Source organism: Lampetra fluviatilis, chromosome 4, assembly GCF_964198595.1.
Source record: "Lampetra fluviatilis chromosome 4, kcLamFluv1.1, whole genome shotgun sequence".
Taxonomy (NCBI): domain Eukaryota; kingdom Metazoa; phylum Chordata; class Hyperoartia; order Petromyzontiformes; family Petromyzontidae; genus Lampetra; species Lampetra fluviatilis.
In genome coordinates, this window is record NC_136278.1 from 25,345,216 (window position 1) to 25,360,628 (window position 15,413).

General features: G+C 44.8%; 2 protein-coding genes across 2 annotated transcripts in view; one reads left to right on the forward strand and one right to left on the reverse strand.

Moving 5' to 3' along the window:
- The window catches only part of LOC144931686 (oxidation resistance protein 1-like), a 151,639-nt gene extending 139,655 nt beyond the window's left edge, over positions 1 to 11,984 (reverse strand). Inside the window, exon 1 of the mRNA XM_078855842.1 lies at positions 11,772 to 11,984. The gene's annotated coding sequence lies outside the window, so the exon portion shown is untranslated. The remainder of the gene's footprint in view (positions 1 to 11,771) is intronic.
- Positions 1 to 13,859, forward strand: part of LOC144931687 (uncharacterized) — a 36,549-nt gene extending 22,690 nt beyond the window's left edge. The window contains exons 7-12 of the mRNA XM_078855847.1: positions 362 to 478; positions 2,203 to 2,277; positions 3,505 to 3,643; positions 5,604 to 5,686; positions 9,499 to 9,595; positions 12,050 to 13,859. Of these exons, the coding sequence (XP_078711973.1) occupies positions 362 to 478; positions 2,203 to 2,277; positions 3,505 to 3,643; positions 5,604 to 5,686; positions 9,499 to 9,595; positions 12,050 to 12,217 (679 nt within the window). The 3' untranslated portion in view covers positions 12,218 to 13,859. The remainder of the gene's footprint in view (positions 1 to 361; positions 479 to 2,202; positions 2,278 to 3,504; positions 3,644 to 5,603; positions 5,687 to 9,498; positions 9,596 to 12,049) is intronic.
- Positions 13,860 to 15,413: the final 1,554 nt, after the last annotated feature.

The following is a 15,413-nucleotide window of genomic DNA, read 5'->3' on the forward strand; positions in this document are numbered from 1 at the left end:
AGCCTTCACCTTTTAGTCAGAGTTAAAGCGCATAACCTGCTGGTGGCAAATTGAATATATTGTCCAAATTTTTCCACACAGATAAGAGGAATAAAACGTGTGGATGACCACAGACAATAGAATCTATCAATGGCACCCTGTGATTTAGCACTGCAAGCGGTGCAAGCACACCTCGAAAACAACAGCGCCATAACTGTGCTCGAATGTCAGAGTCCAACTCTTAAACCCAGGTCATGGACGCTAACGCGTTAACCGCCGGACTGCCCAGACACCCCCTGCGCGCGTATATATAACGAGGAAATGTCACCGTGTTGCGTTGATTGGCCAGCGTGCCCCTTGCCGTCGCTCGGTGCGCGTGCAGGATGGTGGACGACCTGCACAGGCTGGTGCTCGAGGCGAAGCTGGCGCGCCCTCTCGTCCTCGTCGGCGCCCAGCTCGGCGCCCTCAATGCACGCTTCTACAGCCACATCTACGACTCGTGCGTGCGCGCAGACACTCGCGTAGCGAGCACGTGTAGCTGTGAGGTGCAAACACGGCCGTCGTTAACACCCCGAGCAGGGCCCGCCCAAAATATACTCCGTGACACAGTCGCCTTTTCGGCCGGCTGTTTGCTGTGCCGAACTGGAACAAAAATACCGTGATCTTCTGCCCTCACGAGGTATCTGAATTTGGCTTCGGGAGGTAGGGGGGGGAGGCCAAGCAGGGCCAGGGAAGGGGCTAATGACTCGCTCAGTGCATTTGACGTCAACAGCGCGGCTCTGCTTCTAGAGTGGATAAAAAAGTGATGGCTCCTGAGGTGCGGCCAGGCTGGCTTGGATACGGCCCTGGCATGGCTCTATTGTGCAGTGGAAAAGGTGGTTTGAGTGAGATTTTCTTAAGGAAATATCTACAATTTTCTTTTTTATCGTATTCTGGAATGTGAATGTAAATAGTATATCCATGTTTACGATTATATCCCTGTACTTAAACAAAAATCTGGCTAGGAATTTAGTGGTAATGTCCACTTGATTTGTATTAACCTTTGGCTGTTTATGAATGAACACCACTGTGTAAAATTGCGTATTTTTTTGCACATTGCTACTCACCATAAAAAAAATATTATGCCGCCAATATTCAGGTATGCCTCAGCAGAATGTTTTGTTCCACCATTTTATTATTATTAAGAGATAAATATCACCTTAAGGTCACTGCAGTGCTTCGAGATGAGTCCTCACATCCCTGCATTAGAGCACAAAAGCTTGTTTGTCAAAATAAGCATTCCTTTTTACGTGACCCGTAAATGAACGTTCTTGTCAGTTCCTGGAGAAGCTCTCCCGGCACGGGGAGTTGAAACGTCGGACATCGTGCCGAGCACCGCGCAGTCTGACCCCAAAACACATCAGCGAGCTGTGCAGCGCAGCCGCGAAAAACCTAGGCTTTAAGGAATGTTAGTGCATCTTCTTGGTTCTTTCGGTAAAGTCACGTAGAAGGGAAATACTAAAATAATCAAAATAAAGCATAATAAAATAATTCTCACGACGTTTCGGCCACAACGCAAGCAGCGTCTCCCCGACAGACCTGGTCTTCACCTGAGGACGGCTGCTTGCGTTGTGGCCGAAACGTCGTGAGAATTATTTTATTATGTTTTATTTTTATTATTTTATTATTTCCCTTCTACGTGACTTTACCGAAAGAACCAAGAAGATGAATCCCTGCAGTCACGAAAGCTTTAAATCGAAAAATGTTAGTGTAGTTCTGTCTGTTTTTATTCTCAACAACACGTGCTCAATAATATGCATTTTAACGGCATTCTATTAGCAGTGGGACAAAGGTGGAGCAGCTCTTTAAGTGGGCAGCGGTGGGCAGGATAAGCTTTGGGGCCCTACGGTGGCGAGATGTTAACGACCTCGCCTGGTATACAGGAGGGTCATGGGTTCGATCCCGATCCTGACGCCTGTGTATTTTGAGTTTGCATGTTCTTCCTGTGGTCGTGTGGATTTTTCTCCAGGTCCTGTGGTGTTTCCCTCCACATTAAGAAACGCGCGTTTAGAGTATTTGGCTGCTCGAAATTTCCATGTGATAAGCCACTTCGTTGAGCTATCATTTGTGGCCAGGTAGTTCCGCAAAAAAGCTTACATAGCTCAGTGGGCCTTCGCTCGCGGTCGCTTCTCCGAGCTCCTCCCGCGTGCCTCGCCCTCACTTTTACTCCTGTGCTTCTTCCAGGGAAGTGTCAGACCTCGTCCTCATTGACCCGCTCACAGAGGAGCTCTTCCAAGAAGATTCTTGGCTTCAGTATTGGTGAGTCCTGCCGCACAAGCACGATTGTTTTTCTTCCTTGTTGTGGTTACATTGCCAAACCCACAGCGCTCTGCTTCGTGAAGCTGAAGTTTAATGGCGCAACTTGCCCGGCAATCCTTTGGCTCTAAACAGTGTTTATGTTTGCCATGCTCCGGTAGGACATTGGCTTTCAACACTGTGGACGTGTAGTGTTGCATGTTGCGCCGCAATACGCAAGTTTGTTCATAACTCGTTGAAATTTACTTTGCTGCACATTTAACGGATTCTATGATTGGCTTTGGCAGGGTCGCATGCTTATAATGGTGAAGTGAAATCCAACGGGGGTCCTTTTTATGGGCATGGCCACATGGGTTGTTTTTATAGTCCAGGTGCAGTCCTAAAATTGCTTTGCCGAAAAAATACAATTACTTCACTGAAGCAGTGTTGTATTTTGGTACAGGACAACATCACATCCCGCTGTCACCGATTCACTTTTCTGGCTTCACGGCGTAACTGTCATTTTCTGTAGATGTCGCGTGTCTGACATTTTCAGACACGCCTCTGCCCAAATCTGCATGCAGCGAGTCGGATGTAACATACAAACGTTGAACCTCTTACAAAAGGAGAGCCCTGTACACGTGTTGTGTAGTAACTCTTGACACCCAGGAGACTTGTCGAGGAAGACGGATACGAGGATTGTTACATAGGGCTGCTTGCCGTTTATTCACAACTGTTACACACTCTCATACACTCTGTTTCCACTCTCAACACTCGACGCTTACACACGTCATGGCGCACGTCAGAACTCTGTCCTTTACGCGGACATCCCTCAGCTATCTACGCCCCCGGTACGGCTTCCCCTATGTCTATCACTTCGTCTGCCCCGGGCGGGGGCTCACCCATCACCGCCCGGCGACGAGGTGAGACCTCTGCATCTCTAGCCCTTCTTCGGCGGTGGCTAGGATGTCTCCCACGCAAGCCCTCGTTCCCCTCTCTCTCACTCCCCCCACGGCGACCCCGCCCTCGTCCCGAGGTCCCCCTTAAGTACCCCGCCGCCCCGATGACATGACGTCATCACATCACTTCCTCCCACTCCTCTACAGATGACATGACGTCGTCCAGTGGAATGACTCCTCTACACACGTGCGATTGATGGTTGTACGTACATCGTGGGGTTTGTTGGTATTTTCTGACGACTGTAGACATTGCCTCTCTGAACTCTTTATCTCCTTACGTCCAAACCCGCAGGAACGGGCAGCTCGTGCCCTCTCTGCAGATGTTGCACTTGTCGGCTGCCATGGGCCTGAACCGGCTGGTTCTCATCACTGGCCTCATGCAGCAGCCTTTGACGGGCGCCGATGTCACCGACGACGTGGTCAGCAGACAGGCAAGTGTCACCTGCCTGCGACGTAGGCAGGCAACGACGCGGTAAGCAGGCAGGCAATTGTTGCCGACTGCGTAGGCGTTCGCGGTCGTGTCTGTGTAGTGCCCTGTTGCGTTTCCGGCCCTGTGCCGCATGTTGTTCGGCACGGCGTCCCGAGACTTCGCTGCTCGTGCTGGCGGCTTGGGTTATCAACGGAGATATTCGGTTTCTGAAGAAGCCCGTGGAGCGTAACGTCGAACATCGTGGCGAACGACGCTCGGCACAGCCCGAGAAAATGCAACGGGGAGCTTAGGCAAGTGTTGCCATTGTCTTGATCATCATGGTTAGCAACCATCCCAATGGCCACTTACAAAGAATGAGGCAAGTGAGTTAGGCAACACAGCACAAAGTTGTGCTGTGTTGCAGCTAGGTTCCTAGTATGCTTAGCTTTTTGAACAGAAAATGGTAACTGACCTTCAGACAGGCCACCCTGGTTATTACTTTGCCGTGTGTATGTACGTATGTTGAACTCCTTTCGCACCGTACGTAGCCAACCGTGCTAATCCTCGGTGCCATCTGCTTCAGAGTGGACGTTCTCAACTGAGTAGGCCGGTGCCCAAGTCTTGGTTCAATTTGAGCAAATTAAAAAAATTGCACTGCAACTTACTTCATTGGGATTCCACAAAAGTAACATCGCCCCTTGCTGTGAAACTAATGCAGACTCTGTTTGTGATGCATGGCGCCTCCGTGATAGTCTTGCGCTGTAATTAATTTGAACCGTCATACAGCGCACCGGTTAATTATCTCGTTTACCCAGATAATGCTCAACTGTGTCGTTTAACTCTGCCTGCATGCCGATGTTTATGAACTCCCACGGACGCTGTAATCGGTTTTCCTTCAATGGAGGAGGGATAGCAAAACTACGCGAGCTCTCTCCTGAAACCATCTCGTGGCTAGCAGACCTCGTCAATGGCATTTCGCTCCTGAGCATGTTGCTGCCTTACACAGGAATAGAATAGAATTGTATTCACATTTAACCTGTCCATGGGTAAACCTGCACAGTTGCCTGAGTGCCCTTGAAAGAGCTCTGTGATGCCTCTCGTTTTTGGCAGTGGTGCGAGCCAGAAAATGTTGACACCTTTTTTCACGTTTGCAGAGTACTCTGGGAACAGATGTGTTGCCTGCATATTAAATATTGGTTAACTAATTCCCGAGCTCCTACGTCAGCCAAACAGTGTCAGCTGCAATGTCCATACGAGTGTGTGTAGTGAGCCAACGGAGAGTTTTGTGCAGCACACATGGGAGATGTTTTGAAATGGACTACTTGTCCATGGTTACATATTGCTCATAGATTTCCTAAGGATTATATTTTGAGAAATGTATGCGATGGCATTTCTGATAATGAAGCGATAAATGGCGAGCCAATATATTTATTTCACTTGTTAACTCCGTTTTGAGGATATTCTTCCCTTTACATTACAATCAGTGTGGAAGAGTTGGCCATATACCCTCTTAGAGAGGCTCTTTAGAGCTCCCTCAGATATAGGCCCTTCCGCGAGCAGTAGCGTGAGGAAGTAATTGCAGGGCGCTATCTGTACATTTAGAGTAAAATGATATGTATAATATGAAATCATACGTATAATATAAAATATATATAATCACATTTTTATCCGATCAGCGTGGTTGGCTACGCACGGGACGAAAAAAGTTCAACATATGTATATATGTGTAATCATATTTATAAAAAGAACATGACACATTTGCCATTTCTACGTACTCATAAAAAGTCGCGAGGAAGATGTCCTTCGCAAGCGGTGCAACTTTTTCACTTGCGAAGTGACATTGACAGATGCGCCAGCCCCTCCGAGGTCGTGCTGCGGGGGGGCAGTCAGTCGGCGAGTCGCACATGGCGAGAAGCGGACACACACTCAATCGCGGTCGGATAACCGTGCCAATCCCCCGTTCCCCACCCTCCCCCCGACAGAAGTTCCTGCTGTGCAGTCCGCCACACATGAGCGCGGCCGTGGAGGAGCACTTCCTCGTTAACGAAAGCTTGGCTCAAGTCAGGTGAGTTGGCCAAATGTGGTGGGGTAATACTGCTTTACTTTATGGTTTAATTCGAACGCAGCCCACCTACTGCGCTTTGTCGACACGCAACGAAGTCAAGTGTTGTTTTCTCTTCCGATGCAGCCTTAATGGTGGGAAATAAAAGCACACCAAGTAGCACTCGTTATCACGCAAGTGCCAAAATTTTTTTTTTTTGCTGGAAGCAGAATTGGCAGAAATAAACTGGGATATAGTTGCACTCGGTGAGGAAGAAAGGGAAGGACTCGTTAGGTTTGAATAATGGCCACCTTTTCTACCACCGGGAGAGAGTTACAGAGGAATGGTTACAAGGAATTTTAATTGTGGTTACAATTCATTTTGAAAAAAGTATGGAAAATATTGACGCACTTTAGGTGAAATATCGAACTGAAGTTGGAGAGTGCAAATGAACAAGGCAAAGTGTGCGACTGGCATTACAATAAGATACAAAGAGAGGAACGCGGATCGGAGGGAGACTTCATACCGACTCATAAGAATAGTAAGTTGCAGGAAACGTCACGAAAAGGGATGGTGGCAACCGTTGGGGAGAAAATCGACCTGAGATGATGGCCACCACAGCAATGGATTAATGAGATCAGTTCATGTGCAAGATAGATACATTGTTGCATCGCGTGCCCGTGCAGGTTGGCAATGGCTTGGACAGGCCTTCACCCAGCACTGGACAGATCATGGCTTATAAATGATGAGCATCAATACACTAGATTATAGAAAATACTCAACATCTGCTCGCCATCCTCTTCGGTGTCACGTTCACGACTGCCCTATGCATTTCTGATGGCAGCATTTGACACCGCAGGGCTTGGTATTGCGTCTCCTGCCTGGTGGAGCTAATGAAATGCATCCTCCTGGATGATACAGGACAGGTGTGTGCGTAGCAGAATCCTTGCAGCGGTGGGGAAATGTTGCACAGCCTTCGGGGGTCGGTGACGAGGCCAAAGCTGGTAGCGCATTCACCGCTCGTTGCAGATGTTCGCGGTTCTAATCCCATCGGCCTCCCGATTTATCGCTGCGGGTGCAACAACCGTAATTATTCCTCCACGCTGTCTGCTTCACGGTGGACGTTACATTTCACAAGAGCAGGCCGTTGTGTGGTGGCGTCATGGTCCAAATTTGACATTCTAAAATGTACCCGCAAATTACTCTCAATTGGGATTTTACATGGCAATCATCACCCTCTACTTGCCAACTAATGCCCCAGGGTCACTCTTTCAGTGAGACTCATCCTGATCACGTGACTAAACTAATTTTAACTTGAAACTTTTATCCCCTTTTTTTGTTTCTCTGCCAAGGGCAATAAATGGATTTGTTTTTCCCCCCTTTACTGTGAATCCGTTAGGAACAAGATCTGATATTTGTTTGCTTTCAAAAACACAATTGTGGCGATATGCAAAACATGACAGAGTTATCTCATTCCCCTACCACTGAACTTATTTTATCTTTATCAATTTTATTCTGCCTGGAGGTATAAAAAATAATATTTTTTCACAATTTGCGTGAGTTGGCAAGTTTAATGGGCCACATTTTGGTACATTTAATTTTGCTAATGTTTGTGAACTAGAGGTTGTGAATAATAATTTATCTAATAAATTCCAATTATCATTTTAACGTGATGAACAGCTTTTGCACAAAATATATTCTGAAGCATTGTTAAGTAAACATTTCTAATTAAATAAAACCATTGATAAAATATTTGTTTCATGAATAACACATTTAGCATCATTGTAGCAATACATCCACCGTAACATCTAATTTTAAATAATTCCATGAATTTTTATTCTGTGATGACTACAGTTTCGTAAATTTTTTTCCAGTGGTGGAGTTGCGCAGTGTATTGAAAATGTTTCTACCCATAATGCCCTTTAATACATTTGTCATAAAATGCATTATAGGTAATGCAATTCCATGCCGCCCTCTATTTGATAAGCGAGAGACGCCCCGTGGCAGATTGACTATCGCTTTGGCCGGGAATCGACAGCCGAGTGGTTTGTTTTGGAGGAGAGAAAAAAAACGAAGCAAAAGAAATTTGCTGCTCATGGCAGCCTGACCTCAAAAGGGTTTCAACCACAACTGGGTTCGTTTTTTGATTTGTAGGTGGGGGGGGGAATCCACATACAGCAGCGTGTGTCATTGACATGTATAATATTGTCACGTGGAGATATTAAGGCTTGCTTCAATTCCAAGGAGTGCACCTACATAAATACAATTAGGATTTGATCGCAATTTAGGATAGCCACCTGCGATCGAAAGGAATAAATTGCGGCTAAAGTCAACATAATAATAACTCTCAAATTGATTCATATTGATTTTCAATGATACCACCTAAATTAATGCGTTTGGGTAAAAAAAATCAACAAAGGCGTGCAATATATCATTCAAATTCAATTGGCGTTTCACCTTGGTGTAATTGGATAAAGAAACATTTTGAGCAAACATGAAATCCTAATTGTGTTAATGCAGAGGCAAGTACTTAACTAAATATGTATGCAATTTCCAACAATGCAAGAAAAACCCATGCAAGATAACTGCACCCGTGAAAAGTGTGTTCCCGAAAATAATTTCACCTGCACGGGAATATAGATTGTAATTTACAATCCATTGTCTCAACCCCTCTGGACTGAAGGCAATAGATTCCATAGAGCAGTCAATCAAATATTTACTCCTGGTCAGGGTGTTGGGGACAGGGGGAGGGGGGCGGCAGGGCGGTATGTGTGTGTAATGCATTTCATATTGGCACACGTCCTTCACGAAAAAAAGCTTAAAGCTGGACCGTTAATATTTAACGTTAACTGGTGATTTTTTTTTTTACTTTTATTCATACATCGTACCAGTGCCCGGTTACTGTGTGTGCAAATTATTTTAAATGTTGCATTCATCTCGTTGTGATAGGAGACAAAAGGCGCACGATGTATGTCGTGAATAAATTAAATCGAAAGAGCAATAAACGCGCTCGAATTGATTCCATCGGTGGCCTTATAATATCTGGATGTCAATGCTGCATCTGCAGACCTGTAGACGTGTGTGCTTGTTTGCTCGGCCGGATGTTTCCTATCAAATTGACTGTCCTCCTCCTGATAAATGAATACATTAAGCAGTTGTGTTGACATAATTAACCCTTTCTTGTTTCTTCAGAAAATATTCACCGTTAATCGCTGCATCTTTTAAGTGAAATGTCACATTTGGAGGCTGGTGCACCGATTTTAATTACAATTTTTTTCCATGGAATCTCAGTCTTATTTCCCTAATTGGCATATGCTTCAATGCCTGCGGTAATGAGTACCCTGCCTGACCATTTCTCTCTGGATTTGTAGGGGCTTGTCAATTATTTAATGAATAATGGATGGATGCCAAGCATTTCCTTTGTTACCAAAACACTGAACACCGATAAGTGCTGCAGTTATTTTTTTTCTACTTACCTGTGCTCGATTATGTTCTATTGGTTATACAAGAGGCAATGAATGTTGTGGTTTTGTAATATTTTTCCGCGACATTTTGTTAGCTTGCTGTCAAGCTCGCAGGCATATGGCTCGCCAATGTGTTTTCGGTAACTCGGTTCGGTTCCTTAAGAAGCTCACGGCACGTGCATCTGAAACGCTGGACATCGTACCAAATAACTCGCGATTATAAAAACCCCTCCGGAAACATGTTGGAGAGCTGTGCAGCGCAACCACGAAATCCTACGGAGGTGTTACCAACAATTGCGCAGCTTAATTGGTTTTACCAGTCCATAAAAAAAAAATTTGCCAAGTAAATTTTGTACTTTTTTCTTCCGTCAGCGACATCATGCAGTTCAAACCGCTACCGTCCCGCATTAACGTGACGGTGATCAATGGGAATTACTACGATGAGCTGCTGCCAGGCACCGTTAACAAGGTTGGTACCAATCGCAGCCCAACTTCTCGCACTTGCGCACAGTTTGGCATCCACTTGCATCGACTCTGCTTGGGGAGTTTCGAACTTTCTAGCAACGTAATGTGGTTTGCATTCAAGTTGCAATGCTGATGTGTTTCTCTTTTAAGATTAATTAAATGCATATTCTTATTTAGTGGATAGTTGATTGGGATAGTTTCTTGGTGTATATTTAAAAGCTAGGTTGTGTGCTTTTCAAGTGGTAGCCTTCCGACCACTATATTAAATAAGAAAAATTGTGTTCATAACTTGAGCTAAATTCTTAATATCCAAAAAATTGTGAATGCGATGTTGATTTTATTTTTTTCTGTTTATGTTGATTTCATTTTACTTGAAGATTCGTGCACGCAGTGTTGCATGGTTCCATATCGGTTGATATGTTGCTCTTGGGCATTGCTCGCACTAAACATCAAAGCAAATTCGAATCTCATCCCCTTATTGTTCATCCTTGATGAACACAAGTTTAAGCCACAACTCTGCATCAGCACACACACACAGACCTGGTTCCTTGGAGCCATTTGCATCATAAGTTGCTGTGCCCGGTTGCAGACAGTGAGGGTGGCACGTGGTGTTTTAAATTAAATCAACTAGGCCTGTGCCATGATGTATATACATGTTGGGATGCTGTTAAGGGGACATTTATGTGGCCAGATTCACAATGATAAAGTCTACTGGCGAAACGGTTCCAATTGCAAAACCCTAATTTGTGGGTTGAAAAACCCCAATTTGTGGGTTGAAAAACCCCAAATGCTTGTGGTTAGTGCCCTGCGTTCGAAATTATCCATTGCACCCAAAAGTTCGTCCCCCCCCCCCCCCCCTTCTGACTTGTTCCCATTGTTGGGATATTTAACCGTAATTATGTGCCCATTAGCACGCAGCATTGCTTCGCAATGGAACAGTTATTATTTGATACAAGTGTGTGTGCGGGTATGTATGTGTGCGTGTATGGGGAGCGGTTTTCGCCAGCGGTTAGGCTGGCTACGAACCCCGGCAACCCGAGATCAATTCCCACCGACGACCAATAACAGGGTTGTAATCGGCGGAAATCTGAACCGGTCCTGGGCCTCCCCTAGCTCACATGAGTACCTGGTGCGGTGTGTAAACATGACTTCCAGGGAGACAAAGGCGGCCGGGCGTGGTGTTAGCTATCCACACCTCCCCTCGTGTGCCATACCAGCCTTCATAGGTGCTCGCTAACAGAACTTGACCCAAAAATCTGTTAAGACTGTGAGGGGGATCTGTGTCTTTGTATGTGTACGTGTTTTCATGCCTTTGTCTAATAAGACATTGAGCAAAAAAAAACACCCAATTCCATTGCCAGGTATTTGTATTCATTTTAAGTGTAAATCTTTCCGTTTTTGTGTGACCCAATATACTGCACAGAGTTATAACATTCATAATCATCCCACTGAAATAATAAGTCTCCAAACACCTAAGTCAATATTTTAACACTCTGCTCCTCTCAGATAAGTATATCGAGCTGTTGCTTTCACCATTTTGACTGAAAAGAGAGGTCATTGGAAATCACAGTGGGGTGTTTATAAATGGATCACCATGTTTTTGCTGTGATAAAATTGATAATTGTAAGCTCTGCAATGATTCCAGGAGATTATTCATGAACCTGAAGCTATAAACCTGACCCCTCCTTCCTTAGGACCCTTGAATTAAAATGTCCAGAGAATGAAAGGAAATCATTGGGTAATGCTTATGAACGCACATGATAGGGATTTGAATTGATTGTTATGAAGAGTGTTGTGTTTTTTTTTTCTTGCGGCTTATAACTCCTGTGTTTTCTGGCTTTTTTTATTTTGTTATGAATATAAACTCGATGTGTACAGATTGTTGGTTGGATCATTGGATAAATGCACCAGTGTATAGAAATGCTTCTTTCACATTTCATAATTTTTTTGTAAGCTTTCTGGTGAGATTACCACTGAGGCAACGGTCAGCGCACTCGGCTTGAAATCGGGAGGTCGCCCATTCAATCTCATCTCCAGTGCGCGGCAGTTGCAACCATCGGCAATGTTCTTAACAAATCCACCCTTTGTCCACCCAGCAGTATAAAATAGGTTCCCTCACCATTATTATAGTCTATTGGCAAGTTACATGCATGGTGGGGTAAAGTGTGGGCATCTCTCACCTCTTACACAATGCATGGCCAGTGTGGAAGAGTAGGCCGAAGACCCGCTCGAGAGAGATGCTTTCATGAGCTGCCTTCGAGTGGAGGCCCTTCCAACAGCAGGGACGTGAGCAAAAAAAATAACTGCATCGCTATGCATGTTTACTTTCACCGCCATTATGGAATGCTTCAGAGCCGCTGACTCAATGACCGGAGTGGTCGGGTGAGATGGGAGGCATGCAATATCGATCGCTGGCATTTACTACTGTACTTTTACTGCTGCTGCTGCTGCTGTGCAGGTGTTTACTCAGGCGCAGCAGCAGCTCGTATCCAGCATCGCCCCCGCGGCCCGGCACGTGGTGGTGGACGGGGCAGACCGGCACGCGGCCCACAGGAACCCGCTCGCCCTCGCTCGCCCCATCGCCCAGCTCGTGCACAGACGGCAGGCCAGCCAAAAGTCGCTCTGAGCTGCGGCTCGGATGACTGCTACCGATTTAAGCCGGTTTGAAATCGACTCAAGGTTGTAATCGGCGGCCCCCTTATCGGTGGTCGATTACTTGGGGCCCTATTTTGTAAATGGCTGTCGTCCAGATGTCCCCCGCCTACCCGAAGGTGGGAAACCCCCTATAAAGCCACGCCCAGCTTGATGCGGATAATGACACCAAGCCCTGCCCATTACCTCCTATTCAGTTTTTATATGTTCTTGAGCACCAGTGGTGATATAGCCCCACATTTTTTTAATTTGATTTTAAACATCTGTGAATCAAGATGTTTGAAATACCGTTTAGAAAGTAATAGTATAAGCTTGGAAAGTACCCATGTAGGTTTTAGCAATTGTGCCGTATAGCTGCCCGATGTTCTTATTCAAGTTGTACCTCGTGGACAACCTGAAAACACATCATAGAGATAAACTCGCTGAAAGAGCTAATTGTCTTTTCTAAAAATAGCCCTCCATGGATTTTGTAACATTTATTTCTCACAGCGCAATATATTTTAACTCTGTGGTGCACCATGTCCTGGGTCAGCAAAAATCTGCCTTGGGCCTCCCGTTGAAGGTCATGAATATTTTACGACAACTAAATCTTGCAGCTAGTTAACTATTCTTTTTGGGATCACGTTTAATATTTAACGGCCCCTGGCCTTGTTTACACCTCGCCCATATGGTTAACGTAAAAAAACAAGGTTAGATGTTCCCTTGCGAAGAATGTCCTCTCTCTCAGTGGTACGAGCACCGTGCCCTGGGTTTATTCTCACCTTGGACCCAACACGTGACACGTGTGATAATTGATGTTGATGAAATGTATTGCTGAGCGTGGAATATTCGGTGTGAGTTTTTTTTTTAAGTAATAGCGTTCAAGACGTGCTGTATAAGACTACCTTTCCACAAGCAGGGATGAATAAAGTGTAAAATATGATTAGGTCTCCAATATATTTTCTGGTTGTGTTCAGTTCACGGAGAAGCAGCGAATCGTCGGACATGCCAAACAACACGCAGCACAACCTGAAAACACAGCAAGCGCTATAAAGCATCGAGAGTTATACAACCGTAAAAACCTACGCGGTACTAAAACAACAACAAAAACATGTTAATGCGCAGATGGTCATTGTCCCAAGGAGAAAAAAATATATGAACTTTTGAAAAGTGTTGCATCACAAATTTACATCATCATTGAGCTGTCGGTGAACATTGACATTTGGCAAAAACAATCACATTGCACTTGTGAATGTTTTTTCTCCTACGGAAGAATTGCATCACTTGTTTTAAAAAAAATGGCAAAGGGTTTGATGGTCCGTTATACTGATGTCCAAGTTCGTACCAAGTCAACACCCAAAAATAAAAATGTATAGCAGCAAGCGCTGCACAAACAAAGTGAAATGAAATGACAAAACAATGTGCTCCAGTCGCGATGCTTATTTTAAACAATGTTGAATAAAATTACACAATGCTGTAACTGAATACAAAAGTTCTACTCTTGTTAAAAAGGTGTAAATTTGTTATCGCCAATAACCTAAGGCTGCGTGGGGCAGTGCCTTATGAAGCCATATCAATTGTAAAGATAAATTAAAACGTTATCAACGCGTTGGCGAATGGGAAAAAAATTAAATAAACGCGACCAACTAGCGTGTAAGAATAAATTGCTTTAAAAAGTTGAAGGGCGTCTCCACATTCGACCAAGGCATCTTTAATGTTGGTAATAAGATAAGGAAATCGAGCAGTGAGCAGCCAATTCCCTAACTGTATTCTTGCAATATCTCGCTCCAGCCCGTGTTGAGGACTTTAATATCGGTCTTAAGCCTGATTCTAGTGGGATTCATGCGAGTAGCCTGATGTGAATGTCATCTACTGTGTGCTGTAACAAAATGGGTTTGAATTCAACCTTAAGATCATTTGTCGTGTTACATTCAGTGCTTGCGAACGGCCTTTTTTTCCTTTCTTGGAAGTCTCGATTCACAAAAAAATTGTGTGTATTAGTGCAAATAAAAAAAAAATACTTAAATATTGTGCCAAGTTCACGTGTTGGCAAAATGGCCTTTTGGTTATTTTACCCATTGTTGGTGATGGATAGGGTCACAGTTTGCCCAAAAATGTGATGAAAACGCTCATTCTCTATTTTGAAAATTAATTTATTTAGAACTGCTTTTTGTGTTTCGTTTATTTTCTTTCCCCCAGCACCTCAGATTCACACGGTCGGCTACATCGGGTGCGAAAGAAGCTGAACATGCATAATATCCTCAACCAACGCTAATCGGCGTATTTCACAAATAGGACGAATTGTTCGATCGAGAACTCGGAAGCGAGTATCTTTTGGATGTCCATTCTTTTACTGAACCCTACCTATCAACGTCGTGAAACTTTATCGAGTGAACTTTAAAATTGTTTCCAAACTTAAGTGGCAGTTTCCCACATTCATCTCGTGTGGGCAGTCGAAGGCAATTTTCCATTGTCAGTCTGCTTGATAGACTGCGGCAGTACAACCCACCAATTGTTTCCCAAATGTAAAAGTATTGATATTTGACCTCGTGTGTGCCCATGTGGCTGTGTTTGTGGAGAGTGGGTGGAGCAGTGGTGAAGCGCTTCTGTGCTGTGCTCCGAACCCGGCGACTCGAGTTCGATTCCCGTTCACGGCCACGAACACCGGTGATGATTGCCTGCACTGGCCTTGGGCCTCCTGTAGGTTGACTCGGTGTATAAACCGCCACTGGGGAGACAAGAGACGGTCGGGCGTGGTGCTGGTCACCCACCCTCGTGTACCATGCCGGCCTTCATCGGTGCAACTCGCCCATAGCACTTGCCCCAACAGTGTGCTGATGTATACTCTGTGTGTGTGTGCGCAAGTAAACACCAAGCCTAAGTCACCCACCTAGCCTTGAATTGGGTGATCGTTCCGTATTTCATAAACTCTCGTTTTGAAATATAATTTTAAAGATTGAACATTGAACGGCAGTGTGTGAACAAAGTAGGCTGTCCCTTCTTTGGTGACCGTAGAAAATACGATGATTTATTTTCCAATTTTAACACAAATGCCAAAGAGCAGCGGCCTCGTGTAATGTTTTGATGTAAAAGAAAGCAAAACGGTTTGTTTTTTTAAAGGTTATAAACTAATTGAACTATGACGAATTTGGCTGGGATGTAAACACCTGACGGCACACAGTAGTTGTTTA